This window comes from Hypanus sabinus, chromosome 21 (assembly GCF_030144855.1).
Source record: "Hypanus sabinus isolate sHypSab1 chromosome 21, sHypSab1.hap1, whole genome shotgun sequence".
NCBI classification, from domain to species: Eukaryota; Metazoa; Chordata; class Chondrichthyes; order Myliobatiformes; family Dasyatidae; genus Hypanus; species Hypanus sabinus.
In genome coordinates this window covers 21,602,392-21,621,644 of record NC_082726.1, presented here as the reverse complement: position 1 = coordinate 21,621,644, position 19,253 = coordinate 21,602,392, and the positions used below count along the sequence as shown (strand labels likewise).

The window sequence follows — 19,253 nt, the reverse complement described above, 5'->3', positions numbered from 1 at the left end:
GTTGGCCATTTTCGGACCAACCATCCAGATTCCCAGGAAGTGAGGGATCTCCAGATAAATACATCCCGGGCAAAGACTTATGGATACTTTAAAAATCAAGGCATTACAGTGCTGTTCTTGCAGTATAGGTGGAAGATTAGCCAGAATCTTCTAAAAACCCAATAACCTACTCACACTTAGTGAAAACACGAGAGAATGACATGGTCATTTCTCCCATACAAAAACTTACAACAGCATAGCTACAACACACACAAAATGCTGGTGGAACACAGCAGGCCAGGCAGCATCTATAGGGAGAAGCACTGTCGATGTTTTGGGCCGAGACCCTTCGTCAGGACTAACCGAAAGGAAAGATGGTAACAGCATAGCTAGTTAACTTCCTTATTTCAGTAGTTTGTATGTGCCGTGTTTGATCTGCACTTTGAGAACAGCTTCGAATCATACACTACACCAGAAGTTTTTTATCATCATCTTTTATAATTGAGTTTCACATTCTAGAAGGAACAGCAAATTGCATCTCAAAATCTTGCAGTCCTTGTACAAGCTTTGCAATCACACTTCTAATACTTTAAGTACTTAACAGCAAAAGTAAGCAAAAAACACAATACAATTGCACTTTTAAACTACCATTGAGCTATATTCAGCATTTCCAATCTCAACTGAACTAACATTAAGTTATAATACAGATTACAATTTTAATTGCACAAAAAATCCTTGATGCATAAATATTCTTCATTACACCAGTACAAAAATACTTGTACTCAATATTGTTCAAAATACTTTTAACAGGAACAGCTGATATTTGGCAAGATTGGTTCTCCAGGAGGCACAGTAACTAGCCAGGGCAATGGAACAGAGACTGCGAGAACTTCAATATACAGGTGGACATCCTAAAAATAAACCAAGCCTTCCAACAGCAGTGTCGAGGAGGCCCCTTCACTGAAGAATGTTACAAATTGGGAGAGTAATTGCGCTTTGCAGAACCATCTTCACATGTTGGATACACATGATCAATAGGAATGTGGACAGGTGAGGGAGAAAGGACAAGAATGGGGATGTGGGCGAAACTAGATGGAGACATTTACAAAACGAAAATTTTACAAGACGACCACCAGCATTCCACATTGGTCTTTGTAATTCAGTTCCATCAATGTCAACCTTAAATTCTGAAATTTCACAGCAGTGGTGCCTTTTTGTAGTTGGTCCTTGCACCAGATGGATTGATCAGACTGACAGCTTACAGGTTCTCCCACCTGAAAGTTCACCAAAAGTTCTTTAATCCACAGGCCAGTGACTGCTCCAGTGCAGAGGAAAATGAAGCAGTTGTTCAACATCTCCTTCAACCAATGACCCTCAAAACAAAATCCAGTCTGTCCTTGACTATTGCTCCACGGAGAAATGCTAATCGTTGAATTGGAGTAGTCTGTGGAACAAGTTTAAAATAAATTTATTATCAACTTATGTCTAAGTCACCATAGACTACCCAGAGATTCATTTTCTTGTGAGCAGTATATGGTGACAGAGCAATAAAGCATACTAAACTATCAAACATTTGACACAGTTGCATTTTGCAAAAGTCTAAAGTCAGTGATCAAATATCAAATACAGCCGGCCCTCCTTATCCACAGATTCCGTATGCACGGATTCAACCAACCACAGATTGGGAAAACCCGGAAGTTCTCTCTCCAGCGCTCGTTGCTTGAGCATGTACAGACTATTTTTTCTTGTCACTATTCCCTAAACAGTGCAACAACTATTTACATTGTATTAATTATTATAATTAACCTAGATACGACTTAAAAGTACAGGCAGCCCCTGGGTTATAAATGAGTTCCGTTCCCGAGTCCGTCTTTAAGTTGGAAGAGGTACATCGGGTATTATTTAGCGTCAGTTAGTCAAACATTTTTCTTAGTATATAGTAAGTATTTTACCTTTCTATGCATATAAAACACTTAAGAAACATATGTATTTCAATAATTTAACCACTGCGTTGTTTAGTAATAATTGTAGCTTTCATTGGAGCAGGGCCTTTCACATTCTCCATTAAAATTGTTCCGATCATTGACTGACTGTAGCCTTGCGTTTTTCCAAAGGCATTTCACCTCTTTCCGATCGCTTTATTACTTCCACCTTATTTTCAATCGCGATTGTGATTATTTTCGTGTACAGAAACACTGCAGATTCAGAGCTGCGCCGCTGGGTCCTAACGTCCACTGCACGGAGACAGGTTAAACAAAGTCCAGGGTTCCGCTGGGTCCTAAAGACCACCGCACTGATACATATTAAATAAGGGACTTGAGCATCCGCGAATTTTGGTATCCGTGGGGGGTCCTGGAACCAATCCCCTGCGGATAAGGAAGGCCGACTGCACAAACAAGTTAGTTGAGCTAAAGTGGAAAATACCCCGTCCACTTCTGAAAGTCACATTAGAATGGATGTGCAGGTCTTCAAGAGATTAAACAACAAGATGTGAAGGTTCAGGAATTGTAACCAGCATCATGTGCTATTAGTCTGGGGATAATAACTCTTCCTTTAAATTGTATCACCTCTAAGGAATTTCAATAAAAAGTCAAAACAGGGAGGGGTGCCTGCAAGTTCTAGGAGGCTGTTGGAAAGAAAGTTTAAAAAAAATGCCAGCTGGCTCCACACTATTTCGTGTATTCTAGCTAACAGTTCAACTTACTGACCATTTCCAGTGTCAGGGTCTCAATTCCCCAAGGTACAGAAGAAGCACCAGTTGGTGGAAATGTCTAAATTCAAATCATAGAAGTTGGACTTGACCCCTTCCATCTGCAACAGCACTTGGGCCACTGATAAGGGGCAGAGAGCTGTGCAGTTCCACGAAGGGAGCATTGATAGAACAGCTGCCATACCATTGGATTCCCGAGTGAGTAATTGTCAAAAGAGAATGAAAAGGACAAGTTCGTTGAGTCAGCTACATGAAAATAAAACAGATAAGAAAATTGTATTTGATCAGTTATAAGAGGAAAGAATTAGACCAGACAACCCTCAAAATCCTTGGAGAATATACTGATGCAACTCAAGCAGATTTCACTCCACCCAGAAAGACAACAGTTGACCATTACTGGAATGGTATAACCATAAAGGAAAATCTTTTGAAAAGGCTATAAATATCAAAAACTGAAATGTTTGATGAGCAACTCCTTCAAAACTGGTGAGCAATCCAGAGACCGAGCCCGAAGGTAGGGATGGGCAATGTCTGACAATAATTGATATTAGCAGAAACTACACTCAGTAGCCACCATAAGTTACGTGGTCATTAATGTAAATATCTCAGCCAATCATGTGGCATGCACAAAAGCATGCAGAGGTTCTGTTCAGAGCAATCAGAATGGGGAAGAAATATGAATAGGCAAAACACGAGGAAATCTGCAGATGCTGGAAATTCAAGCAACACACAGACAAAATGCTGGTGGAACGCAGCAGGTCAGGTAGCTTCTCTTCTTTAGGGAGAAGCGCTGTCAACGTCTCAGCTCGAAACATCGATAGCACTTCTCCCTATAGATGCTGCCTGACCTGCTGCGTTCCACCAACATTTTGTGTGTTGTAAGAAATTTGAATAAATGACTTTGACTATAGGTGCCAGACTGGGTGGTTTGAGCATCTCAAACAGCTGATTTCATGGATTTTCATTAACAGGCGTCTCTAGAGTTTAAATAGAAATGGTGCAAAAAAAAACACAAACCACCAAAACAGAAATAAAAACCCAGTGAGCAGCCATTCTGTGGGAGAAAATGCCTTTTTAAATTGGAGGGGTCAGAGGAAAATGACCAGACTGGTTCAAGCTGACAGGAATGCGGCAACAGTAACTCAAATAATCATGCATTACAACAGTGAAGTGCATCTCTGAACACACAACACATCAAACCTTGAAATGGATGGGCTACAGCAGCAGAAGACAACACTGGTTCCACTCCTATACCCAACAGTGGCTAATAAATGTAGTATACAAGGCTGCAATATTCCTGCAGCCTTTTATTGACTATTGTTTCTGCTATTTATTGTGATTGCCCACAAGAAAACGAATCTCAGGTTGCAAATGGTGACACGGGTACTTTGATAAATTTACGCTGAACTCTCGAGACAACACTGCAGATAGACTACAAGGGCCTTGAAACTGGTGTTGCAGGAGGGTCATCTGATGGGATGTGCTTGGCTCTAGTAGATATAGAAATGTTCCATACACAGCCAAGAGCTTGTCACTGAAAATTCTCCTGTTCAAAAAAAATGTGAATGTGGAATGTGTCAGCACAGTTACAGGTTAGCATGTATGATGCTGTAGGCGAGTCATGGCTAAAAGATTACAACTGGGACCCCAATGACCAAGGACACACATTGTATTGAAGAGGGGGTGGCATTGCTCTGCTGGTAAAAGAAAAATGAAATGAAATCAATAGTAAGAGGTGGCATAGGGTCAGAAGGTGTTGAATCGTTATGGAGAGAGTTAAGGAACTGCAAGGGGAAACAGACCTTGATGGGAGTTATATACAGACCCCCAAACAGTAATAAGGATCTGGTCTACAAAGTACAATGGGAGATAGAAAATGCATGCCAAAAGGGCAATGTTACAATAGTCGTGGGGGATTTCAATACGCAGGTAGATTGGGGGGGGGGGGGGGCGGGAATCAGGTTGGTGCTGGATTTCAAGAGGGGGAGTTTCCAGAATGCCTACAAGCTGGCTTTTAAGAGCAGCTCATGGTTAAACCCACTAGGGGATCAGCTATTCTGGATTGGTTGTTGTGCAATGAACCAGAATTGATTAGAGTGTAAGGTAAAAGAACCATTGGAGCAAATAATCACAATATGATCGAATTCACCCTGAAATTTGAGAAAGTGAAGCTAAAGTCAGATGTATCATATTACAAATAAGAAAAAAAAATCTGCAAATGCTGGAAATCTGAACACAAAATGCTGGAGGAGCTGTTGAATTCCTCCAACATTTTGTGTTCTATTAGTAAAGGGAGTTACAGGAGGTAGAGATGAGTTGGCCAGAATTGATGGGAAAAGAACACTGGTAGGAATGATGGCAGAGGACCAATGGTTGGAATTTCTGGAAGCAATTTGGAAGGCACAAGATATATGTATCCCAAAGAGAAAAAAAAACATTGAAGACTACACAACTGTGGTTAACAAGTTAAAGCCAATATAAAAGCTGAAGAGAGGGCATATAGAGCAAAATTTCTCTTCGCCTGTCCATCGATTTTCGATGATGACTGAGGCCTGGGCCTCAGTCAGTTGTATGGAAGACCCATGCTGCAAGTCTCCCCTTTCCACACCACTGATGTTGTCTAAGCGAAGGCATTAAGACTCATACAACTTGTGTTGTTGTGTCATACACCAGTGTCGTTGCAGAGCAATGTGTGGTTGTGCCTTGCTCAAGGACAACACACTGCCTCAGCTAAGGCTCGAACTAGCAACCTTCAAATCACTAGACCGACACCACATCCACTTGGCCACAGAGCAAAATTTACTGGGAAGATAGAGAAGTGGGAAGCTTTTAAATACCAACAGAAGGAAACTAAATACTGACATTAAATTAAAGATGGAACACAAATATAGAGTAGCCAATAATATTAAAGACGATACCAAAAGTTTCTTCAGATCCAAAAGTGTAAAAGAGGAGAGAGTGGATATTGGACCTCGAAGTAGTAATGGGAGACAACAAAATGGTGGATGAACTGAAGTATTTGCATCGGTCTTCACCGTGGAAGACTCTAGCAGTATACAAGTAGTTCAGGGTGTCAAGGGTCATGAAGTGAGAAGTTACCATAGCTAGAGAGAAGATTCTTGGGAAACTGAAGTCTGAAGGTCAATAACTCACTAGGACCAGATGGTGTACACCCCAGGGTTCTGAAAGAGGTAGCTGAAGAGATTGCGGAGGCATTAGTAATGACCTCAAGAATTACTAGTTTTTGGTATGGTTCTGGAATACTGGAAAACTGCAGATGTTACTCCACTCTTCAAGAGAGACAGGCAGAAGAAAGGAAATTATAGGCCTGTTAGTCTGACCTCAGTGGTTGGGAAGATGTTGGAGTTGATTGTTAAGGATTTGGTTTTGTGAAACTTTGATAAAATAGGCCATGGTCAGTAAGATTTCAAGGGAAAACCTCGCTTGAGAAATATGTTGGAATTCTTTGAAGAAATAAAACCAGCAGGATAGACAAAGGAGAATCAGTTGATAAATACTTGGATTTTCATAAGACCTTTGCCAAAGTGCCACACAAGGTTGCTTAACAAGCTACAAGCCCATGGTATTACAGGAAAGATTCTGGCATGGATAAAGCAATGGTTGATTGTCAGGAGGGAAAGAATGAAGAATACAGGTACCCTTTTCCAGTTGGCTGCTGGTGACTAGTGGTGTTTCAGACGTCTCCAAGATCAATTCCTTTTACATTCTATGTCAACAATTTGTATGGATGATGGAATTGGAAACTTTGTTGCTAAGTTTGCAGATGATACGAAGATAGGTGGAGGAGCAGGTAGTAGCAGATGAAACAGTGTTGGCATGTATTTTGGCAAAAGAAAGGGTTTACTATTTCCTAAATTGAGAAAAAATACAAAAAAACTGAGGTGGAAGGAGATTAGGGAGACCTTGCGCAGGATTTCCTCAAAGTTAATTTGCAGATGAGTCTGTGGCGAGGAAGGCAAATGTAATTTTAGCATTCATTTCAAGACACAAGAATATAAAAGTAAGGATGTAATGCTGAGATTTTATAAAGCACTGGCCAGGCCCAATTTGGAGTATTTTGAGCAGTTTTGGGCCCCTCATTTTAGAAAGGATGTGCTGAAATTAGAGGGGGTTCAAAGAAGATTAATGAGAATTGATTCCATGGTTGAGTGGCTTGACATAAGAGCATTTGATGGCTTTTGGCCTCTATTCACTGGAATTCAGAAGAATGACCTAATTGAAATCTATCGAATGGCGAAAAGCCTTGATAGAATGGATAGGGAGAGGATGCTTCCTGTGGTGGGACAGTCTATTCTGAGGCTGTATCCTCTGGTCTTAGAGGGGTGTCCTTTGGAACAGAGATGAAGAGGAATTTCTTTACCCAGAGCACTGAATCTGTGGATTTCATTGCCATAGGCAGCTGTGGGGGCCATGCCTTTATGTATATTTAAGGCAGAAGTTGATAGATTCTTGATTGGTCAGGACATGAAGGGATACTGGGGGAGGGGCAAATTAAATGACAGGAAAATGGGGCAAAGGGGAAAATTGGATCAGCCATGATGAAATGGCAGAGACTTGAGCCAAATAGCCCAATTCCGCTCCTGTATTTTATGGTCTTATGGTGTCAGAGTCCAGTTTAAGATGGAAATGCACTGAAAGCAATTCAGGGAACCTTTACTGAAATGCGCAATAAGGCAAGAATAGACAGGCAGGCCTGTATCTGGAGTTTCAAAAAGCAAGGGAGCTTTATTACATGCAGAGGGGATGCTTCCTCTTGTACTAGGATCTAAAAAAAAGTGGGTGGGGGTGGTTCAGTTTTAAAACATGCGGTCACCTTGTTAAGAGGAATGCAAAATCCAGCAAAGGTTACAAGTTTTTGTCATGAAGAACGACAGGGCCTTTGGATAAAGATAAACAAATATTTGTAAGAAAAGGGGTAGGATAGGAAGGTCACTATGGGTAAGAAGGCATGCAATAATTACAATCAGATCAGTTAAACTTATTAAATAGCAGAGCAGGCCAATTAGCCTAATGTGTATTTGTAAATTCAAAGCCATAATCACCAGTAACAAGCCTACAGCATGCAAGCCCAAGATACCAGATGTAAAAAAAATTGTTGGCATGTAGCATGCAGTGTCACCCCTTGATTCTTCAAATCCTGCCAGAATTAAGATCAATTATTATACATAATAATTCATTGAAATAATACGCAAGCAGCAGGACTCACCCTTTCTCTGTAACAGTCCAGAATTATTGTTACTAGTTCATTTAGCAATGAAAAATCTACTCTAAATTACTATGGCATGAGAGACATTTGTTTTAGATTATCACTAACTTGGGCACACGCTCTGAAAGATTCACCGTCACTGCCACAGATCATTGCTTTTGAGATCTGAAAGTTATTGGGTTAAAGGATTTCTTGTAATTCAGGAAAAAGGCTTGCATGAGGTCAATCTGCTGAGCTGAACCCATCAAGGACACATTTCTAGTTTTTCCAGCCAGTTCTGAAACCATGTAGTGCCTGGAGCAACTGGAACTGTAACATTGGACTAGTTCTCAAAACACTCTTCAAGGGAGATAAACTGAGTGATGATCACTTCTAAGCTAGAAAAGGTCACTTGGGAGTGAAGGGGTACTTATATAGATTATTTTCTGGCCATCATGTGTGGAAAGGCAAGACCACAGACCTCCAGAAAGTGTGGACATGGACTCATTGGGCTGAAAAGTAGTTTATTTTCTGTACAACTCTCAAACTTTGCTCACATCATGCCAACTAGACCTTGGGCACAAGGCAGATCCACGGTGTGTACTACCATCCACTTATACCAGCTTGCATGGCAAAACACATGAGTGACAATTGAATTTTCATTCAAGGAAACTTAACCCATTAATATAATGTAATATTAGTCTGTCGACAACAAGGGCATTTAGGACCAGTTGCTGATTAATATTGCAACAAGGTCCCAAGAAACAACTGATCTCCACACCCTTCCAAATCTTATAAAGTAGTATTTGTTTTTGATAGCTTAGTATCCATTTTCAGTGTTCGCCCACGCAATAAGGGAAAGGCCAAGAGAGCAGGCCTGTAACACAAGATACAGCAAGTTATAAGGAAGAAACTTAATGAATCATTGGTAGAGTATTAAGCACAGTGCATCACCATTTCCTGTTCTCACATTCTAAGGATACAAGGTCTAAGAAAATACAAGAGATGTAGCAACAGAGCCACAGATTTATGAATTGCAACTAAAATGGAGAAATTGGTACAAAATTCTCAAGTTTTGGGATAGCAGAGACCCGTGTTCAGTTCTGCCACTGTCCACAAGGAGTTTACGCTCCCCATGACATGGATTTCCTCCAGGTACACCGGTTTTCTCCCACATTCCAGAGTATGGATTAGTAGGTTTTAGTTGGTCACCTGGGTGTAACAGGGACTCACTAGCCCAGAAGGGCCTGCTGTATTTCTAAACAACTTTTGTCAAGAGGGAACATTTAGGGCTCTGAAGGTCTTTTCCCACGAGCTGAAGGGCAACTGGAATCCGGGCAAGAACCAGAAGCAATACGACTACAGAAAGCAGATTCACCAACTCTGAATAAACCAAAAATTTTGGGTAAAGGTGTTTGAGACAAAACCATTATATGGTCACAGGAAAAGGGAGGGAGCTGCATGCTTAGCGCAGCAAATCACACGTTAGAAAAAAATGCTCCATCCCACAAATTGGAAGCAAACTATTACTCAGGACAAGTAATTTTGAGCAGATTTAACACACAGAAAGCTCTTCATTAGAGGGACTTCCCAGGGCTGTTAAAGCAAAATTAGCACCGTCTAATCTTGATTAATTTCAGCCCATTGTAGATCAAGAATATAGGGTTAAACTAAACTAACACAAGGTTCCAAAGGAACTCAAGCAGGTAAAGCAGCAGCTCTGGAGAGGAATAAGGAATGTGTATTTTTGGCCAAGTGGAAGGATCTCAGTCTAAAACATCTATTCCTTTCCAGTGATGCTGCCTGACCCAAGATTCTGCAGCAATTTTTTGTGCATTACTCTGGATTTCCAGTGTCTAGAACAGAACCTTGTGTTTACTTCCTTGACTGTTAGAGGTTGGAGTAAAAGTGGAACACACTGGCAGGTTTGGGGGGGGGGGGGGGGTGCAGAGAGGAAAAGAAAGAGGGAAAAGGCTGAGGGAGGTGAAAGTGAACAGCGCAAGCATTTATGATAAATACTATCAGGATACTTACTAAATACTTAGCAAAACTGACGGGACTTCCATCCTTGCGGAGAAGCTTCAGACGGAGGATACCAGCGCATCTGAAACAAATAAATCACTTCATTATACTTTCAAAACCACCAACTCTGGGACATCTGCACAGAACATCAAGGTTTTGACTTTGTTTGCAGACTTGCATCCTGGGCATTATGGGCTGCTTATGGCACTAATCTAGAACTCCACTAAATACATTTCCTTGTCAGTTCAATGTTTTAATTACAGCAGCCAAAACTATCAGCCACCAGAAAACCATACCCTTTCCATTGGCTAGTGAATTTACTACTGTATATCAACTCAAAGTATCCTGGGCAAACTGAAATTGCCCTAGGTTTGAGAAGTGGTCCAAACCATAACTGGGACTGAAATGTTACTCATGGATAAAAAATGATTTTGAATAGAATTTAAGAATAAAACGGGCTTTCCAAAATAGTCGAGACAACAGTAGTATTCTTGAAAAGGCCCATGACTGCACTGCAGGTAATTTTCTGGAGAAGGCAAAAAGAAATTCCCGCCACTTCAAATGCCACCAACTAGCCTCTTCATTTAGCAGATCACCGCTCACAACTTCCACCAGTAGGCATGCCTCCTCCCCATCATAAAGGCTTGCTCCTTTGACAACTGTCCCCATAAACCACTCTCCATTTGTCACTTTTTCCATGCAATTCAGCGAAACATAAACTTAGTCATTTTGCCTCTTCTCTTCCTACCCACAGGGCTCAAACATTGCTTTGAGTGAAGCATCAATTCCCTCGCACTTTTTCCCCCAATTTTCTGTATTGCACTGTGTTCCCTCCACCAAATGCAAACCAGGTGATTACAGAGTGCCTACATTTTGCCTGCAGGAGTGACCAAGCTTCCAGTTGCCTGCCACTAATTCAGAGATCCTTCATCTCTGCCCTCACGTACTGTTAAAGGCCCAATGCAGACATCAATCATATCTTCCATCTGGGCACACCATCACCTTCCTGACTTGATACTGCACCTCCAGCTTCAGTTAGATGGCTCTTTCTGCAGGTATCAGAACTGACTTTTCTCCCCAGTATTCAGTCTCATTGTTCTTTACTTGTATTTTCTCATGTGTAGGGCATGTCCCATATTCTTGCCATTAGCATCATATTATACCAAATTATCTGGTTGTTAGGAATCATTCTTTGGTTACATTTATAAATAGTAATTATGGATTAACTGAAATGACAACCCAGTCTTTAGGCAATTAAACTTGTACACAATTTAACTTCCACCGGTACAAACAAGGGGGAGAAAATCTGCAGATGCTGGAATCCAAGCAACACATAAAATGCTGGAGGAATTCAGCATCTATGGAAAAGAGTGAACAGTTGATGTTTCAGGCAGAGACCCTTCATCAAGACATCAGGACTAGTGTTACCACATTCTGATTCAGCCCCACTGAAAATGCACAGGGAAGACAATGGATAACTGCTCCTATTAGCACATTGTTAAAGGTATCCCTGCAACTTAAGGCATGGTTCAGGACAGATCTGCTGTGTCACTTAATCTTTGTTAGTTCTATATTTATGGAGCCATCCTTCAACATCGTAACAAAAGGGATCTATTTTGGGTGTCTGGCACTTGTATGCCAAGGCTTTTGGAACAGACACCAGCATTGAATATTCAAAGTGGTTCTGCTCGCTGGTGTGTGCTACCATTGTAAATATGCAATTCTAAATTTACATGACAACATTCAAAAAGTACAATTACAGCAAATGAACTGCAGATAATGATTTCTCCATGTTGAAGTAGTATTGAACACAGGTCAGAAGTTTAAGATTTTCTTAGATGCTCCTGGGGATTTACTGAGGCTACATCCACACCGGACCGGATAATTCTGAAAACACCAGTTTCGCGTAAAAACGATAGGCGTTTTTACCTATGTGTTTTTAAAAAATATCCCCGTCCACAATGAAACAGAGATTTCGGTGAACCTCCTCCTACTGCACATGCGCAGGACACATCTACCGAAAACAAGCGACATGTTTGGTGTCGAATCTCGCTGTGAAAGATGGTGCGCATTTGTTCAGTTACAGACTAGAAAAACTTAAAATGACGGACAGCTGTTGGCTCTCACGCAGGAGGACTTAAAACTAAACAAAAACATACTGGAACGTATGGAGGCAACCGACAGGGAGTTCACATACAGGATGACCTGCCTGATGACGAACATTGAAAAACTGACCAATTCTGTTGCTTTAATAAAGCCCCTTGTTGAATGTGTAAAACATGTCTGCATCAGTATTATCTCGTATTTCCATACAATGTTACATTGGCTGTTACATCTATTGTCAGAGAAGTACTTGCATAAATAGGTAAACCACCCTCATACAAGCAAGGACAGAGAACAGGACAAAGTGAGTATACTTATTTATTCAGTAAGTTATGGGTCAAAGTATTTGGTGAGTACACTTGTAACTCTTCTGGCTTCAGTCTCGTTGCCATCTGTTCTGAAATTGTTAGGGTGCGTTCAAGATAATAAAAAATGAAGTGGCGCACTGCCGTCAGCATTTATTTCAGCACATCATGACAGTGTTTCCAGAACTCTCTGGTTACCCTGTCCACACTGCTCTGGCCAAGCTGCGTTTTCAAAATCACACTCTTGAGAGCATTTCTGAAAATCTCCGGTTTTGGGGAACAAAAGCGCCGTTTTAGTGTGGACGGAGGGTAAAAACAAAGAGAAAAAGGTTTGGTTACAGATTTATCCGGTGTAGTGTGGATGTAGCCCGAGTTATATTTCCCAGTTACAGCTTCCATGTGGCTCAGCTTTAGTCAATCACTCTGCTCCATAAATGTACACTTACTCACCTGGTCTTGCACTCCACCCTCACTGAATAAATCCTCTGCTCCCAAAACCTTCTCTCCATTATGAGGAGTGCCCCAGACACACAAGATTGTCTCTCTGATGCTGCCTGAACGAGTGAGGTACTTACAACATAGCAACCCCGATCTGCTATGGTCATCTCATCTAGATTTAAAAACAATCAAACCTCATTGAAAGGACACACACAAAATGCTGGAGAAACTCATCAGGCCAGGCAGCATCTATGGAATGTGTAGTCGACGTTTCTGGCCAATATTTCATTAGGACCAGTGAAGGGGCTCGGCCAGAAACATCGACTGTTTATTATTTTCCATAGATGCTGCCTGGCCTGCTGAGTTCCTCCAGCATTTTGTGTGTATTGCTTGGATTCCAGCATCTGCAGATTTTCTCTTGTTTGTCATTGAAAGGATAAACTGGTTTGGAGAACAGCAGCTAAAACTAATCTGCTAATGAGTAATTGCAACAAATCATATTTATTGCCTGTTTTGTCATCATTCCCACTGTGGATTTTAAAGTGAAAACAAGTTTGTAGTCCTGCAGCCTGGCTTGTGTGACTATCAGATCCAATGTTGACCCCCAACTGCCTCAGTTCAGGGACAAACTGACATTGCTAGTTGCATTCCAAATTTAAATTGTCCATCTAAATGTTACATTTTATTGTTTAATCTCCAAAACAAGTTTATGTTTGAAAACTAAAACCTGAAAGCCAAGTACAAGGTACACAGTCAAATTTCTAAAGTTTGAAAAATAAAACTTTCATATTGGACTTGTACTTGTAAATTAAATACTTGCACATTAAGGTGGTTCAAATGTGCTGGCTTTGTCGAAGATGCTTATCTTGAAGTGAAGAAAACCTATAAAAGCGGGTTGAGTATCATGTTCTGGATGAGGATGTAGTCAGTTATCCAAATAACTCAGGGAAAAATGGCATTGGGAGTATTAGCATCTGTAACAAGGTTACAAAATTCCACTTTGAGATGTGTATTCTCTAGGAATGCCTGCCTCTGCAACATGTCATCACCAATCTCAAGTCCACATTTAGTCAACTTTTTAAAAATATGGGTACTGCATGGATTTGTAGAGTTCAAAGGTAGGAAAAGCTTATTTTCTCAATGTGATATGACCAGATATGAAACAGTAAAACCTTCCCCCAATCCTGCCCCCCAAACCAGCAGGAAACTAGTTTATTAAAGGAGGGAAAATTCTTTCATTTCTGCTTTGGATTGAAATTAACAGCTGGGCAAGTGAGACTCTAATCTTGCTTTCAATCACCATTAATGGAGGTCAGGTGCAAATGATCAAATTCCAAGCACAAAAGCCCTGAAGGTTGTGGGAAAGGAAGTCAATATATTCAGACTAATCTACTTTCTGTGACTACAATTCCAAATCAAAATCCAACCCACTGAACAGCCAAAACCAATTTTATATTAAAAAAAAATGAACATTTCACAAGTCTTGTTTCACACTTGTAGCTGGCAAATGAAGTGCTGATCCACAAAGGGGAGACGAAAAGTCTTATGGGAGACTCACTTTTGATTTCAAAAGTATGAGTCAGTTTGAGTTCAAGCAAGACTGGACCTGGCTAGACTGATGTGAAAGGATTCACAGCAGAGGCTTCAGTGGAAACTTCATAATCAAATCTGGCCCACAAGCCTTTATACAGAGCAAGGAACAAAATGGCATTACTGAACAAAGTTCTCACATTGTGTCTTTAGTAAAGACCAATCCAATCTCCACATTGCAAGCATTCCAAAGGCCAACACATCCTGGGCAATAAAATGCGAGTGAATGGGTCAAATGGGTTTACAGAAAGTACACAAAACACTGCATAGACGGAGCATGAGGTTCAGAGACCAGTCAGAAAATTACTCCACATAATGACAGATGGTTAGACAAAACTTCAATATTAGACAATGTAAAAATGAGTCAGTAGACATGGTATGCCAAAAATCTTTGAACCACAGTTTATCCAAACCCACCCCCCCAAAAAAAAATCTGCATAAATTGTGGTTAAAGGCCCGGGTTTACTGCTCATACACAAATGGTTTAGCAAATATTATCAGCTGCTGCCTTAACCCACACATTCCCTTCCTGATATTACTTTAAAAATTCTAGGGCATGGGTCTGGTGCAGGAATAACAATGACTGCCTCAGAATGGTGTTTCCACAGAAGCAAGTTTCCTCCTGCATCCTACAAGGGACTGTGCAGGTGATGTCCCTGTACACAAACTCCCTCACCCTGCTTGGCGGTAGAGGTTGTAGGATTGGGAGGTGCTGCAGGAGAATATTTGTAGATGACATGCCAATTCAACAGATGAGACTGAAGAGTGATAATTCTGATCAAGCTTCCAAGCACTTGGGAGATATTTTAGCATTGCTTCACATTTTGACCTCTGAATGGCGTACAGAGAGGTCTGACAGCACAGAGAAAAAGGCTCTCAGTACAATCAGGCCACCTTAAGCACCGCACCCACTTACATTAATCTCGTTTTATTGACCCCTTGATTCCACCACTCGGCCATACACCAAGGAGATTATCCTGCTATCACTGCTATCAGCAGGCCTTTAGGATGCAGGAGGAAACCGGAGCAGCTCGGGAAATGCCACAGGGAGGAACAGGCAAATTCTACAGAGACAGCATTTGAGGTGAGGTTTGAGCAGAGACCTCTGGAGCTTTACTTGCTATGCCACTGTGTGAACTCTAATGTGTCGGGGTGTGGGAAGAGGGGGAAGGGGAAGGATGGAATGGGAGGGGGCCATCATGATTTGCTCCTCAAGATACACCCTTACATCATACCCACAATGTATGTTTGGCTCCGAGTTCTGTTCATTGGCAAGCCAAAGTCTGTGACATAGCGAGCTCTAATAATTCCAATAAATATCAATGATTGTTAAAAGTCGGACCAAAATGTGGCAGTTGGGTGACAATGGTGCAGCAGTTAGTGCACTTGCCTCATTTGCAGGTTCAATCCTTGCCTCTGCAGTTCTGTATGGATAGTATAGTCTCTACAAGACGGATTTCCTCCCACGTTCCAGAGATGTGGGTTAGCTACTGTAAATTACCTTTAAGTACAGGTTAGTGGCAAAATGATAAGGAAGTTGATGAGCATGTGAAAGAACTATTACTGGAATACATGAAGGGAAATGGATTTACTCCAAGGAACCATTATAGATTCCAAGCAGCAAAATAGCCTCATTAAATATGAAACGATACATATGAACGCAAGGTTAATGGAATGCTGATCATGGAGTGAATACTATGATTAGGTCACACCTGCAGTATTGGACTCTGAGGTCTACATATCCATCTTGTAATCTCTTGACGTTTCAAAGACCAGTTGCAGTGAGTGAGAACACAATTTAATTCCCTGGAATTCACAGGGTGTAGGGGGAGAAGATTGATCATAGCCCAGTACCCAACTTATTCCCAAGTACCAATCTGTTATTGTGTGCTTGGTCCAGGACTCCTAACAGTGACAAGCAGGTGCCTCCAAAGTTAAGATACTTGCTGAAGCTGTTCACTATTGTGTCAGGAACCAGGCAAGAACATCTCAAAGCAAAAGAATTGCAAATAGCTTATTGTGATCTACAAGGGACAGTTTAATCAATTAGCACTGAGATTATAGGGCGAGGGGTTGCACCTCTTGCAGGTTATTGCCCGGGACTGGATCAATTCCATCGATAGACAGGCCACCAGATGTCTCTCTTAATTCTGGTGGACGCGTTTTGAACTGCGACTGATAGCTGTTGAGGGAATAACCGTAGGGATGCCTAGAACACTGCGCAGAGAGGAAGATAGCAGCTTTCATCACTCTCATCATGGGGTGATGAAGGAGACCACAGGATCCAGGTAGGCTGCCAACATGGGGAGCTGCCAGTCTCTATGTAAAGGCCCACACTCATCAAGCCAATCAGGATGCAGCTTTCAGCACATCTCAGTGCTGATTAGCTCAAGTCTCAGCTAGCCTCTCAGCTGCAGGCAAATACCAGATGGCAAGAATTTACACTAGATTTCTGGCAAAGGAGTTCTATCAGTATTAGATTCCCACATTGTAATGAATCATTTTGACACAGTCGACAAGCTCTCAATCGTAGGAACGACCTGAGAGCTAAAGGTAGCACTCAAATGGAATTGAGGATGAATACAAAACCTTTGACCTGATGGCAATACAGATAAGAGGCACAGATGGGGAAATAATTTTCTTCCACAAAAATTTGAGTTTTGTCAGAAAGGAGGGGAATGAGTTCTAAAGGTGAAGAGCAAGATATACATACAATAGGTGACATCTAGAATACACTGCCAGGGGTGGAGGAAATCACATACAAATATTCTGTCCAAGATACAGATCTAATATGGACAAAATCTGATAGGTGCAGATGGGGAGAAGTCAGCATGAGAGAAAAAGGACCCATTTCTGTGACCAGACACAAAAGATACCGCAGATGCTGGAAATCTTCAGCAACACAAAATGCTGGAGGAAATCAGGTCAGGCAAATGGAGGGAGTGAACAGTCACTGTTTCAGGCAGAGATCCATTAGGACAATGGCAAAAAAGTCTGTGGAACAAACCCAAATGCAAAATTCAGGCTTTTTAAAAAAAGTAAAGGCTTTTCAGGCAAAGTTGTTTGAAGCACTTGCATCAAGAGTGATGGGCTCCAATTCTAGGTCAATTCAGTTTGACTGACCATCTAAATCTCAGAAATACAAAGCTGGGTTGCAAGTCACCAGTGAATGATAAAGACTCATTGGTATTCTTCCTGCAGATGTGTTGGGAATGACTCACACCCTGCATGCTTAAAAGCACATTGTAAAACAGCACAGCAATTTAAAGAAAAAGCGAGCATCCAGCAGTCGCGGTGAAAATTCAAAGCAGTTATGAAGCACAAGTATTAGGTGGGCCTTCAGCTGAAGAGAGAGTTGGACATGGCCATGTCCTGGTACAACTTCTGGCACTGCACAGTGTGTCTTTTTCTGCTTTGCTGATCTCCAAAATGAAATATCCAGAAAGGAAACATTCCCCATTTTCTAATTTTTAAAATATGAATGCAGCACAAAGCAAGCAGGAGATGGGACCCAAGAGCGGGGAAGCTTCCTAAAAATACAAGCAAACCTTACAGCCGTGATTAAAGAAAAATGCATGTGACAGACTGCATTTAAAGTGATAAAACTTGGCAAAGATGTTCAAAATTCTAAAAAGGCTCATTTAGGATTTGCTTTTGAAGCCAGCCAACCATGAGTATGCAAGAACATAATTAAGCATAGCAACAGTGTATGAGAAATAATTTCAGTTGGAATTAAAACTGAGCATAATCTAATTTAGTTCATACATTTTAATTACAAGTAACCGTGCAGTTCAAGATGGTAGGAATGACCCATTTTAGCACATGTAGTTAAATAATTAGTGCCTACGAGCAGTTGTGCAGAACCGCAAGAGTAAATATGTATGGTACATCCAACAGCGGAAGAGAGACAGCAAGAGGGATGGACATTAACAATGGTTCAACATGAACTTCATTGTCACAAACCAATTAGCAAGGCCCAAAGAGCAAAAGGGAGCAAGTGACAAAGCTCAAGGTTATTAAATTATCCTTGCTACCTCAAGCATATTCAGAAGGCCATTCTAACAGTCCTTAAAGGACAACATTTCAATAGTTCAGTTTAATATCAGAGAATGTATTTCGTCTGCAACCTGAAATCCTTACTTTTCAGAGACATTCATGAAATAGCAAAAGCACAAAGAATGACATTAGAACCCCAAAACCTCCCTTATATTCACAAGCAGCAGCAAAACCATCAAACCCCACCACACAAGCAATAGCAAAACTCCAAGAGACTATGACCTCAGGCCCAAAGAGTACTGTCCATTCCAACACTTTGGCATCTCAAACAGGCTCTTGCTCACTAACCAACATTAGTGTTAGTCCACGTTTGTTATCACCTTAGTAGTTGACAAACAATTGCACCAGATGAGAAGATGTCAGTTTCCTGGAAGGAGTTTCAGGAGACCCATAAAAAGGGTTAGAAGGCAGGTGTCCTGATCAATTTCTCATCAAAACAGAATTTACCAATTTTTAGGAGCATTAACTACTGTGGGGGGGGGGGGGGGGAGAGAGATAGTATGAAAGTATTTGTTGAATCTTATTTACACAAATCATGACATGAAACAAAGAGACCAAACTTTGGGATCCCCACCACATTCCCATCTCTACCCCCCTCCCCAATAAAACCTACATCAAATCCAAAGCTCAAGGGAACTAATCACCGCCAGTAGATCAGGTGAACTTCTTCAAATCAAAACCAGCTGATTTGGAACCAATTCCGCAAGTCCTTTTAATGGTCTCCAATGCCAAGATGACTGAGGCTCCTGTCTGAAGCTTTCTAGAAAATCAATGCACTCCCAGTTCATAGTGTAGAGCTCATAATAAAACAGGAAAGCCAAGCCCTATCAAAAATCTCAGGATA

General features: G+C 41.2%; 1 protein-coding gene across 4 annotated transcripts in view; it reads right to left on the bottom strand.

Annotated features, from left to right (window-relative positions):
• Positions 1-456: 456 nt before the first annotated feature.
• LOC132378882 (RNA-binding protein with multiple splicing 2) overlaps positions 457-19,253 on the bottom strand; it is a 119,330-nt gene continuing 100,533 nt past the window's right edge. For 2 of the 4 annotated variants that reach the window (XM_059946152.1, XM_059946151.1), the window contains 2 exons: positions 9,930-9,999; positions 459-1,423 (listed from right to left, as the gene is read on the bottom strand). In XM_059946152.1, the coding sequence (XP_059802135.1) occupies positions 9,937-9,999 (63 nt within the window). In that variant the 3' untranslated portion in view covers positions 459-1,423; positions 9,930-9,936. Of the gene's footprint in view, positions 1,424-9,929; positions 10,000-19,253 lie in introns of all 4 variants that reach the window. The other 2 variants (XR_009507209.1, XM_059946153.1) reach the window with 2 other exon arrangements.